General features: G+C 41.3%; 2 protein-coding genes across 2 annotated transcripts; both read left to right on the top strand.

Annotated features, from left to right (window-relative positions):
• Positions 1-7854: 7854 nt before the first annotated feature.
• Positions 7855-8388, top strand: LOC307023090 (protein Fer3-like; the record flags this gene model as incomplete). Its single annotated transcript, XM_079656121.1, has 1 exon — positions 7855-8388. Exon 1 carries the CDS (start codon positions 7960-7962, stop codon positions 8386-8388), a length of 429 nt encoding a protein of 142 aa, XP_079512247.1. The 5' UTR covers positions 7855-7959.
• A 2164-nt stretch (positions 8389-10552) lies between these two features.
• twist1a (twist family bHLH transcription factor 1a) lies at positions 10553-12207 on the top strand. The gene is made up of 2 exons (XM_079655885.1): positions 10553-11311; positions 11736-12207. The coding sequence occupies exon 1, from the start codon at positions 10703-10705 to the stop codon at positions 11282-11284; it is 582 nt and encodes a 193-aa protein (XP_079512011.1). The 5' UTR covers positions 10553-10702; the 3' UTR covers positions 11285-11311; positions 11736-12207.
• Positions 12208-13390: the final 1183 nt, after the last annotated feature.

The following is a 13390-nucleotide window of genomic DNA, read 5'->3' as shown; positions in this document are numbered from 1 at the left end:
TTGGTTGTTCACATGATAAATTAAAAACACTTGTTGTGTAACGAATTAAAAGATAGGGCTAGAAATACTAACCCGGCTGAATTTGTTGTTTGCTCTGTTGATCAGTGTTACAAATACCGAAATTGAATTGTATTTACAGATTCGTCCCAGTTCTGGTAAACCTGATTAAATATGTCTGAACACAATAACATACATCACATGTGGATATTACATGACATTTACACATTCACATTGTTTTTTCCATTATGATTATTTTTTTAAACAACCAATATTTCAATCTGAATTTCCAACATAACTTTTCAGTTGTTGTAAGCTTTCATAATGTCGTGTGCTTATGGCAATGTGTGTGTGTGTGTGTGTGTGTGTGTGTGTGTGTGTGTGTGTGTGTGTGTGTGTGTGTGTGTGTGTGTGTGTGTGTGTGTGTGTGTGTGTGTGCGTGCGTGTGCGTGTGCGTGTGCGTGTGCGTGTGCGTGTGCGTGCGCGTGCGCGTGTGCGTGTGTGTGTGTGCATGCTATGCCCTTGCCGGCCAACCCAGTGAGATTAATAGGGCTCAGTGTAATCAGGAGGTAATGAGAGGCTCATGCGTCTAGACAGTGTTCAATCCAAACTGTAACTCCTACACCCAAGAACACTGCAGAAATATGGCAGAACCAAAGATAAAAAGTAAACGTTTTTTTCAAATCTTAACTGTATGCCACTATTATGATAGTCACATTATCCAAAGATACAGAGCTAATATTGAAAGAATGAGGCCATGAGCATAAAAGTGAACAGTGTCAGTTATGGAACAACAAGCTAATGTAAAAAGCCTTTTCTTTTATCAGTCTCTACCTTTCGAGAGGAGTAATGAGGGGAGGGTTAAGAAGACGAACTCATATCATCAGACTTTCTGCCACAACCTCCCAAAACCACAGAAAAATAAATAAGCCAAAAGAAGTGGAAAAAAACGTACATGACTGGAAATAATGATCTCATGTTTAGTCATAGCTTTACAGGAGAATACCCAGGACACAACTAAATATTTTATTATTATATTTTGATGACAACCTTGTCAAACTACAGAGCACAGCTGTACGTAGATATAGGAAAGAGGGCATATAGGGATAGAGGAAGAAATATGAAATCTGGGTGGAGGTGCTGATGATGTGTGGGTTAGACCTGAATGCTGGAAAAAAACACCGACAAAGTAAGATAAGTGAACCATCTGCTGTCTCTGGCAAGAAGGATCATTTAAATTACAGAAGACTACATTATGACAAATGTGTTGATCATAAAAACAAAGACACTGAGATCTTCCAGTTTTCCTAAGTGATTTTAGAGGTCCATGCCAAAGACAGCAGCACTTACTCATGGCGAATCTGAAAAGCTCATGCGGTTGGAGAGCTGGTGCAAAAGCAACTTTGTCATCATTATTAAATAAGAAAAAGAGGGTTAATATTTAACATTGTCTTTTACTGGAGCGTTTGAAAGATTGAAACGGCCGCTGGTTCATCATAAACAACAATATGATCCAACAACTATAAGCATCGTTATGGACTTGAGATGGTTTTTTACTAAGTTTTGAAGTTTTCCAAAACAGCTTTACTTTCATTTTGAAGCTGTGTGAGAGAAGCGAGAACACATTCTAAACATGATTCAACGAAAACTCCCCAAGGATTTGGTAAAATGTAAATCATCAAATTGTAATCCAGCTGTTGTGAATAAAACTGTTTACCTTACCCTCCTCCGTCCAAACAAAAGTTAATAAAGAAAAGGTATCAGAGGTGAAAAAGACATGTCAGAGCAGATGCACTTCTGCACTATGTCAAACATTATAAAATGGTCATCAAACAAACAACCAAATTAAATATTATTGATGTTGTTTTGTGGATAATGTTGAACTGTAAAAGCTGATGGTGGCTATTCTCAGGTACTGTGTGAAAGAGGATATATTATGCTCATTTTCAGGTTTATATTAGCATTTTGTGCTTCTACTGTGACATGTTTACATGAATTAATGTTCAAAAAAGTATGTATTTCTCTCAAACTACCTCTTTTCACCCTCCATCCCAGTCTGCTCTGATTGGTTAGCAGGCTGGCTATGTTGTGATTAGTCAACCTCTTACGTGTGATCTGCTGGCCTTTTCCCGACCGTTAGCATATGTACAATGTGTTAGAGTGCTATAGCCAATAGAAGTGCATACTTATTTATTCTGAAGTCCGTTTTCCCAAATACCTTATTGTGTTTTTGAATGCCATTGTTGGGATGTTGTGAGTAGTTGAAGGGCGGCTGAAGCAGGGCTGCTTCCAGGAACTATGATCAGTAATCTGACATTCACAAGTCTGTTTTATTGTTAGCGAGAGAATTGATGACGTTTCTCCTCAGAGCTGCTGTCCATATTTTCCAACTGGACTCTGTTCCAAAGCAGTTCTGGCACAGTGTAGAGAAAAAAAGCATCACCCCCTTTTCACAGTAACATAGTTGCATAATGTTGATTTAAATAGATTATGATGTAAAACAGAACAAACCGTGACAAACACACTTTTTATGGCATGTTCAAACCTATAGTGCCACATTGCTATGGCGCAATTCACCTCTCGACATCTTCATCATCATCATCATCCTCACCCATTAGCATCTTACTCTGTAGTCTTCTCAGCATACACCAGCTCAGAATATGAGTGTTAAAACAAATGAAACATGGCACCCTTAAAAAAACACAGCAAAGAGTGGTTGACCTTCTTTCAGAAAATAAACACAGACATTACTCAGACTTGCAGAAGGGGGGTGGGTGTAAGCTGAGCCAAGGTGCTGACATGGGTGAGGGTGGGTGGGGGAGTTTAGTGTGGCAGTGGAGAGGGAGAGCTGAGAGGTTTGAGATGTTGGATTAAGAGGAGAATAATTTGGAAGGAGGAGCTGAGGGCATGCAGCGGTTTGGCGAGTGGGAGGTTTACGTTTGGAGAAGGAAGGGGAGGAATTGGGGGGGGGGGGAAAGGAGATATATGATGTGGTATTGGGATTAATCCAATTTACACACATGCATGAACCCTGCTGGCCGTGTAAACACACCGTGACTGTAAACACACCGTGACTGGATGTTGGCTAAAGTGCCCAGCAAATCAGAAGGCAGGAGGGCGGGACAAGTGAACCAAAGAGTCCGATTTGTGTTGGTGGAAAGAGAAGGAAATAAAGGCCAAAAGAGTCCCAGTGACACAATGAAAAAGAGGCTGATAGGTCAGGAGCTAAACTCATCTCTCTTACTCCCCCGGCTTCCCACTGACTCCTCTTCTCTCAAATGTTCAAATGTGATTTATTGGAAAGACCCTGATAAAGGAACTGCCAAAGTTGGATGATGTAATTTGAGTCTGCATTTGCAATCATCAAACAGCTTTTTTATCCTGCCTCTGGTTAAACCTTTGTCAAACTAGTTTTCTTTCACCACTTAGAATTCACACAACATAGATTGACTGTATGTTCATTTAGAGAGGAAAACCAAACTGAGGAGGACACAGTGTCAAGGAAAGAGAAAGAAACAGTATGTAAGAGAACTGTCTACTTTCAGATTTACAGTGTGGTGGTGGTGGGAGAGATTTGGCTGTGCACACAGGAGGAGGAAGACAGATTTACACGGTGAGAACAGCCCTGGCTGCTCTGGAGCACCGCACTGCAAGACACACAGCCTACTGTTCCATAGATCTCTTATTTACAACAAAAAAAGTGACAACTGCTTCAGCATGAAAACAAAACACTTGCATATTAAAAAAATCAAGACCATTTTCCATAATCAATCATCATGTGAAATTAGTGAAATCATATTTTCCACACTCAAAGTCCATTCTTCCCAAGCGGCCTATGAAGATGTTACTCTGATGATTTATTGATCTAAAATCCACAAGGGGTTTAGTGTCAAGAGTATATTTCTGCTATGAGCTGTAAAATAATGCATTTATGGACTGAAGTGCTACATTGCATTTGTTTGTCTTGATCAACAATCTGCAAGTACTTATCTAACTTTTGAATGGCATGCCTTGATATTAGATACAGATATTCATGATCCCCAGAGGTTTAAACCAGAGCTGGGGGTTACGCCAATGCCAAACAGCTTTTTTTTGCTGTTGACTCTTGTTTGGTGTTGTTTGGTGGATTGGATGATTGAAGTCTGACTAAACAGACATATTGGCAATTTAACAATTGATACATTTAAGCGCATATGGCAGCCTCCTGGCAGCCCTGTGAGATGAGATTGGTTGCGTGCATTTTGTTCTGGATTGTCTGGGCAGAGAGCCGTCGGCCATATCGTCCTGCAAACCTTGACTGCAAATCTATAGTACAGTAATCTCCCAAACTCAAATGTCCTTACATTTCATGCTATGTTTATATCAATTTAAGGCAAGGGTAGGGAATTAGTTTTTAGAAGCATTTTTTGTTATGTTCTACATATAGCCCATTTACCTGCAATCATACATATATAGTGAAACTCATTGTTCGTGACCAAAGTCTTACCCAGACTAAATGTCCCTATAGAGAGTTGTTTTCTTGCTTGTTCCATAGACATGATGTAGAAAAGTATGGTCAGTGATGACAAGGATGTGCTGCACTTATCTTCCCAACGCTTCCCAATGTTTTGGAGCAGTGGCTTTAGAGCAAAGCCTGAAGCGAGTGGGGTTTTCCATGTGTATACTTTCAGAATCTAGCTTACTCTGCTTACTGCTAATTTCCCAAAAGCTGCTTACCACAACTTTAACTGCATTGAACATCCAGGCTTCTTGATGATATTTCCTCTTTAAACTGAGGTTGTTTCCGTCAAACTTGTTTACTTTCACATATACTTACCACAAACTATCATTAATTTCCCTCTCAGTGTAAACAATAATAACAGAGCAGAGCAGGAAATGGGCTATTATGAGTCTCTGTGTGAAGGTCTGTCCTATGTTTTCAACTGGGGATAAACCCCTGTAGGTGTATGTGTGTGTGTGTGTGTGTGTGTGTGTGTGTGTGTGTGTGTGTGTGTGTGTGTGTGTGTGTGTGTGTGTGTGTGTGTGTGTGTGTGTGTGTGTGTGTGTGTGTGTGTGTGTGTGTGTGTGTGTGTGTGTGTGTGTGTGTGTGTGTGTGTGTGTGTGTGTGTGTGTGTGTGTGTGTGTGTGTGTGTGTGTGTGTGTGTGTGTGTGTGTGTCTCTTTTGGGGTTTTACTCCTTATTTAAGACCAATATTTACCCAGTAGCCCCAGGGTGAGATTACCTCATATTCTCCCGTCCAGCTGTGCTTTCTCAGCGTTTCCACGGCGACCGGCGGAATGTCCCATCATGTTTATCTGCCAGTCGGGAAAACAGAGAGCGGAGAGAGATGGAGAAGATACACTGAGGTAGAGTATATACAAAGACACTGGTGCGCTCACACTCTTGTGTATAATAATCACACAGGAACGCATAAAACACAAAGTTACTGTCACTAATGAGACAACATGTGAACAACATGTTACTGAGAGGATCCATACATGCCAAATAAATTTGAACTGCAGCCTTTTTAAGAAAATATTTCAGATTAAACTTAATTAAAGATATAACATGTAACATCTCATTATAATGTTTAAAATCCACTAGTCCTATATTTAATTTATTGTTTAGGTGTGATCAGTGTCCCAAATGTTTACATCAATTTTCAAACGTAGACAAATCCAAAATTGTAATTAAGGTAAAAGTCTGTTTTATTTAGTAGTGTCTCTCTTTTGTGCATGCATCAATGTGCTAGTCTTCCCAAATAAATATTACTTTTCTTCCTGATTAAGCCATTTTTACGATTTACATTGTTTAGATCATGTATTTAAAACTCATTAAGACATACACTTATGAATGCAACTAATTGAAAGGCATAATGAGTAGGATTTTCCCTATAGAGCAATTCATGGACTCAAAAAAATAATCCCTTTAATGACTAATGACCTACTGGAAGTTTGGTGGAGTATTTATCTGCAGAGCCCTCTGCTTTATTTTCACGTTTCTGAACTTCTATGAAAACTTAGCAAGCGCTCGCCAGATTGTAAACAAGGCATCCAAAAGTAAGCTCGCCCAGCTCCAAACAATAAAAGAGCAAGGCAAGACCCCAATAGGGAAAAGACTAGTCCTAAAATAAAAATGAATTTGTAGCTTGCTGTAACCCTCAGTAAGCCTGTAGACTCTCTTAATGCTTTGTTAACAAACCGCAACCAGCTAATATTTTTTAGTAATAAACAAATTACTTTTTTGTCTGCAACTATGTCATAATTGATCATGAAGCATTTATTCATTTTTTTAACCCTGTTAAATATAAAGTATGGCTGATTAGAGAGTGACCAAACTTGCTGTTAATGGTTGGAAAGTGACCTTACATCACAAAAGCAACAAACAGTACTCAATACGACTTGTTAAACCTAACAACAGCACAAGACCACCACTCAAATAAAAACAAATCACATGTTGGTTGCAGGGACCTGGCAACCAACTGCATTAATGAATGGCATCTTCAGCTACAATGCAAATCTCTGTCAAGCTCCACAGGTGATGGACCAAAACCCCTGACTTCCCAGAAACGGCCAAAGAGAACTTATCATAATTCAGCAATAATATGATGAGTAAGCCAGTTACTGAACGTTTGAACATTGCATGTCTCAGGAACAACTTGTCATCATGAGTGGGCTTTAAACCACCAGCACTACACTGGCTGAATTCATAAACCTTCAGAACAGCTCAGTGTCTCCTCCTTAAACCACAATAGTTGATTTGCCCTTGAGTGAGTTATTTAACCCCAAGAGACTAAAAGTCTGCAGACTGTTTTTGTTCCTAACAGAACCTGTGTTTATGTTTGAAATGCAACCTTACTTCCTGCCTTTTCAGTTATTAGGCCAATCATTGTTTGTGTTCTCAGTCAAACTGTCTGATTCGAGTCAAATTAAATTAAATACTCGAAAAACTTTATTGGGTAAAACAAGAATGAAATAGCAGTTGGCAAGTCTTGTGCGATTTTTGTAAACGTCCTCCTGTAGGTCAGCTAAGCAAAACGATACTCATCATAAGAACTGAGATAGATGCTTGTATTATTTCCACCCCCAAAAAATAATAATTTTAACTGTGTATACTTTTTTGTCATTATTGGCTTTCAGAAAATTATGAACAATGGGTGACTGGCTTCATAGAGGTTGTCTCAATGAAGCCTTATTATTTGTAGTAGAAAGCTTATTCCTATTCAGGTCACTATCTTTGTTAACAACAACAATATTCCAAAGTTTTGGTCTCACTAATACAGGACTTGTAAATGTGTCCTTGCACTGAGGCAAAGAGCCCACATTACAGCAGTGTCTCTCTCAGCAGTTCCTGCAGTGTGGACTCTGTCCTGCCATGGGAACGGACAGCTATTTGCTTTAATTTGCAACAGAAAAGCTTGTGGTGTATAGCGACTGTTAGGGAATGTTCTATGTGGTCTTCTCTCGGCCTGTTTAAGTTATAAAAGTGTCATTATTTAGCCTCTGAAGCAGAGGGGAGAGTGCAAACAAGACTGTATGACCCTCTGTCAAGAGCCTCCGTTCTTCAGAAGCTCATTAAGGGCCTCCAGGAGAACAGAGCATCAATTGGCAGGGACCACAGCTTTTTAAGCCTCTCTCCTCAGATTCAACCCAGTCACCGGCTGACATACTTTAGAAATGGACTCAATTTAGAGGTAGAGGGGATATGAAAGATGTCTCGCTGTGAGGAGGCATAGGCGACTTATTAAAACAGCAGGTTAAAACCCTTGGACTTGAGCCAAATAGGATCTCACCCTGTCGACCGGATTTGGAGAAATTTGGATTTACTTGTTGAGATGCTTTCCCCTTTTGATCTCTGTGACTGGTGAGTGACTTCAGCGAGTCATGCAACCTTTGATTGGCGTCAGTTTGTATGCTTGACTGAATAGCAGACTTATAAAAGTTGCATATCCTTTGAGTCTGCCGTTTGGGACTGAATGTGGACATGCAGGGCCGCTTAGTAGACTCCACGTTAATAGATTTTGTCAGTGACATGAACATGATGGAGTTTCCGCAAAAGTTCGCATCGGAGGCCAAACGGCAGGTGGATGATGACGCATCCAGCCCGGACACCCAGACGCGGCTGAGCGACTCGCCCTGGAGCGACATGGAGGACGACGAGCACGAACTGAGATACTGCAGCGCGCACGGCCATCACAGCAAGTCCAAACGGAGGCGGATCATCAACGTGGTCCAGCGGCAGGCGGCCAATGTGCGGGAGAGGAAGAGAATGTTTAGCCTGAATGAGGCGTTTGATGAACTGAGGAGGAAAGTTCCCACATTCGCTTACGAGAAGAGACTGTCCCGTATAGACACACTCCGGCTGGCCATCGTCTACATCTCCTTCATGACGGACCTGCTGGAGAACACCTGAAATGTCCAATATTAACTTTTTCCCCTGGAGATTGGATTCATTATAATACGGAAATGGTGGAGAACTGATCTTAATGTGCATTCGTTTCAGCTTTATTCAAACTATACAAGATACGACAAATACATATTTAAAAATGAGGCATTCTTTCTTATTTACAACGTCTCAGAAATATCCCTTATGTCAAAAACGTTTATCGGTGACTTTTTTTTTTTTTTTCAAGGACAAGAATTATACAACCAGCACAACCTAAGAGCATTAATTCCAAATATTTCACTAAACCTAATATATGTGAGTGGCTTTTTGCTGCTTAAAAATAAATCAAAATGCTCGTATAGCTTCGGTGTTCTTCGCTCTGCAACATTAAGAAAACAACTTAATTGTGTTTAAACTCTAATGTAGCCTATTATAATGTAATTCACGTTTATTGTCTAGAATTAAGCATGCTTCCAAAATTTGAAAAAGTGTACATCTTACACAGTAATAAAAAAGTGTGCCAATAAAAGTTGGCCGCACATTTAAGATGTAAGGTTAAACGCTTCAGGTGTGTTATTTATTTCAGCACCTTGGAGAGCGACACAGCCTCACCTGTCCTTGTCCCGATGGGACAGGTGTGGTTGAGATTAAGCTTAAAGATTTGCTCAGAAGAAAATCACAACAAAAACAAGATTTACTGGGTCTTAAACATTATCAACCGTGTCACGTGCAAATGAGCAAAGATGACTCGGATTTGAATCGCAAAGTCAAGTCTCACTGCGTGACGATGGGTGTTATCTTTATCACTGAGGTGTAAATTGAGTCATTGCAGGGAGATCCAGGCCCGACAGGCGCTTGTGGCTGGTCTTCTAAAGGGACCAGACCTGGCCTGCTGTGAACCTCCTCCTCCCTCATCAGAGCTGAGGCCTCCCTGTGGATGATTAACACCACAGACCACCTCCAAAAGTTACCAGATTTAGTTTCAGCCACATCTAGAGGCTGGTTTTTGATATTGTAGCGTGGCAGGCCACACAGCTGGGTGGTCATGTGTGCGTGTTTAAACTTTTTGCTTGCGAGTCTCTCAGTCTCTCTCTCTCTCTCTCTCTCTCTCTCTCTCTCTCTCTCATCACCTCCGGTGTTTGCATTGCTCTCCAGCCGTACGCCGCCTTCAGCGACCCCGCTGTGAGCTCGGATCCGCCCTGAGAGCTCCCTGGGTCGGCCCGTCTTTTAAACCTGAGCCTCGGTGTCCAGATCCCTGCGGGAGTCAGACCCATTTCAGCGCATACCTCAACGCGGGGCTGCTGACGGGAAAATAAACACCTCGCTCTGCTTACGAGCTGAGCCCTCCTACTGTGACAACCTCCTGTGTTTCAGTAGGTCTGATATTTTTTCACCACCACCACTGCTCCCAACTCAGTGTCTAGACCTGTGCAGGGAGACTTAAAAGCCGAACAGACTAAATGTATTTGTAATAAGAAATAAATGCCAGTCAACCTATATAAAGAGGCATGGCAACTGTTAAAAATAACTTGAAACATAGTATTAAAACAAGAAATGCATCAAGGTATTCAAAAATAAATATTCATTAATATTAGTTAATAGGCCTTACTAACATACTTAGATGTGTTAAAAGTTGATGGTGCTGCAAAAATACCTACTTTATACTATTTGTTTATGACTGTCCAACTGTCCAAATGGCATAGATGGGATTTTCTATACAAATACGTATTATTCAGCTATTGCAAGATGTTAAACAGCTCCAGTTACGATACGGCTAGATCAACCCATTAATTTCCTTAAAAAAACTATTGTTCTGTTTAATTTACACTACAGGCCAACATGCAACAGTTTAAGGAAAAGGAACAATGTATTAGAGGCAGAAGTAAACAGGCATAGAGAATGGAGAAATATTGAATCCCCTAAAACAGGAAAAGTTTCTGCTTCCCTTGCACAAATCTACACATATGATTCAACAACACTTCGCCCCACACCCTCTTTCGCAATCTTGTGTAAGGGAGCCTCAAAGAGTCTTAAACAGCACTTCTGATATTATAGCTAGAACTCGCCTTCCCCTGCAGTATTGGGTTACACCCCTCCTTACCCAATCACAGCACTCCCCAAAATCCTCCTGCCCTCTCCCCTCTATAAGAACCCCGGTCCTCCCAGTCTGGCAGACACCTCTGCCTCTCTTTGGCGCACGAGATTTACCGTAATACCAGCCCCCCTTTCAGGCCACACTTCTTATTACCTGTCGTGTTTGTTGATGTTGTAGCCAGTTTCCTGAATTTGGGTCAGGGGTTATTACGCTCCCACAGACCATATACACGTTTTGGAAGAGACGATGCGGGAAGAGGACTCCTCTCCAATGGACAGTGCGGGAAACAGCGAGGAGGAGACCGACCGTGAGCTGCCCAGGAGAGGCGCGAGGAAGCGGCGAGCAACACGGAGGCGCGCAGATGACAAGGTTGAAGAGGAGGAAGACTTGGAGAGTCCGAGCATGGAGACCGGGAAGAAGAAATGCAGAAAGAGCTGCGAAGGAGGGGGCGGCAGCGCGGGGAGCGGCGACAGCGAGGCCAGCAGCAGCAGCAGCCCCGAGCCCTCCTTCGATGACCTACACACACAGCGCGTGGTGGCCAACATCCGCGAGCGCCAACGAACGCAGTCCTTGAACGAGGCGTTCACGTCGTTGCGTAAGATCGTTCCAACCCTCCCGTCAGACAAACTCAGCAAGATCCAGACACTAAAGCTGGCGTCCCGGTACATTGACTTCCTGTGCCAAGTTCTGCAGAGCGACGAGTTGGACGCGCGAGCGACCAGCTGCAGCTACGTGGCGCACGAGCGCCTGAGCTACGCGTTCTCGGTCTGGAGAATGGGGGGCTCGTGGTCCTTGTCTACTACTACCACTACTACGACGTCCCACTAGCAGGGCTGCTGTGGATGGTACAGCACGGTAAGATGAGCGACTTCAACTGTTCATCCTGCAGGGAGACAAACTGTGCCAAAATGTTCCAATGCGTATTTTACGCATGACCAATCTTAAAGTAATACGATTTGAATGTCCTTCCAGGGATTCTATTGCTCCAATGTTTGCATGGAATCCCCATAAAACACTTCCCTGAAGACTGTGATAAATAGTGTTCACATTATTTGTAAGACAGCCTCAAGATTGCACAATCTATTTGGAACTTGGCTACTACTTGTAGTAGTAGAAAAGATGGGAAATTTGCTTTTTTTTAACCCAGAAAATGTTTACATGCATACCTCAAAGGCCACAACCAGTTTACTGCTGCAAGTTTTATCTTCAAATGCATTACAGTTCATGCAATTTTTCTGTGTTGGATGTTTTATTAATCTAAATAATGTTTCTTTTACAGAATATCCAGAGTGCAGAACCAGTGGATCAGGCCGACCCTTCAGATAGACTGAAACAGGCTGAACACAGATGACGGGCGCTGTGGGCCTCGGAGGAGAGTGGGCTTTTCATATTCCCTGCTGCAAGGACTGTAATGTTTGCAAGGGAACACTTAGGACAGACAGGACGGATATGAAGAAAGAAAGACCACTGCGACAATGAATGTTGTAAAAACAGAAAGTGATTTCTGAGGAGCCACTCTGTTTTGAAACATGAGAGAAAAATGACAATTCATTCCCTGTGACAGTGTTTCACAGCAAATGAAGTACTCTGTATTTATTTTTCTACAGAGGCTCGACATTCCTTTTTCTTCCACTCAAATAAAAGTTATTTATTTTTGGGATATCCCAGAATGCTGAATGGATCAGAAATCTGCGCATTTTGAGTGTTGTAAATATTTGCTAATATCTTGAATAAAAAAAATGAAAGTATCATTCTTACCTCTCAATTGTCTGTATATGAATCGTAGACTTTAACTTAAGCTTAATCACAAAAATAATAAACCGAGGGAGGTTGTTTGACACACATAATTAAATACCTGACATTTTTGAAAACTAACTCATGGCCCATAGTCTCAGCACTTTGAGCCTATGCAGAGAGTTTGTTTTCATTGGTTGTTGCTGAATCCCCTGTTAACTGAACCACAGTGGAGGGGGCAAAAGAAAACATCTCATACCCGGGGCTTATTCTGTAGTGATTTCTTGAGCTCAGGGATCTGGGGAAGCCATAATTAGCTGGTGGTCTGTTTGAACAGTGTGAATGTGGAGCTGTGGGACGCATGCACCATATTCCCAGATGTCCTCTGAGCCACAGGTCAGCATGGGAGTCTCTGCAGGTGCAGCAGTAGCTACCCCAAGAGCTCACAGATAAAAGGGTTGGATACGGGTCATAAAGCAAAAATGAATAGCCTGTGATAGTAGTACAATGCAAAAACAAATACATTTTAGCAGGCACTTGTGATGTTAAACTCAAAGCGGTCCTATGTTATAAGGTTCTTTCTAAATATTCTAAATTATACAAATGTTCACTTTCTATTTCTTCTGTTTTAACGTTTCATAACAAATTGCATTGAAATCCTATGTGATCAGATTGTGTTACAAAATACATTTTCTACTGAAACCCCAAACCTGAAACATTAGTAATTAGAGTTTTTATTTTTTGGGAAAATTGAGGTTTATGTAGACATTAGAGGCTGAGGAGCAACACATATCGAACTGCAGAAAAAAAGGTCTCCATGAGCAAAATCTGAAAAGCTTGGACTCTTAGCTATTGAACACTTGCCAAAAGTATAAATATAAATATGTGTATTTTCTGGACTTAAAGGGGCGCTAAATGAATACAGGCACCCAAAACAACCCTTTGTATATCAGTTACTTGTTACCCTGTGTTACCATGAACTATGAAATAAAAAGCAGAGAAAAGTCTTGATGAATTGAAGTTTATGGTGGCCATGTTTAACAACAGCAAAACGATATCTATATACATTGTCTATAACTACTCACACAGCTTTTGTTATAGAATAAAGTTAATCTAGTTTGCTGTTGTTACATTTTGCCCCCATTGTCTTCAATTCAAGATTGTTTCTAGGTTTTTGGATACTTAGTTCACATGAAGGCA

This window comes from Notothenia rossii (assembly GCF_949606895.1).
Source record: "Notothenia rossii genome assembly, chromosome: 10".
NCBI lineage: Eukaryota > Metazoa > Chordata > Actinopteri > Perciformes > Nototheniidae > Notothenia > Notothenia rossii.
This window is presented reverse-complemented; position numbering and strand designations above follow the sequence as displayed.

What these genes read in the sequence shown, in the direction of transcription:
- twist1a (XM_079655885.1), top strand. Translation starts at nt 10,703, where the DNA reads ATGCGGGAAGAGGACTCCTCTCCAATGGACAGTGCGGGAAACAGCGAG.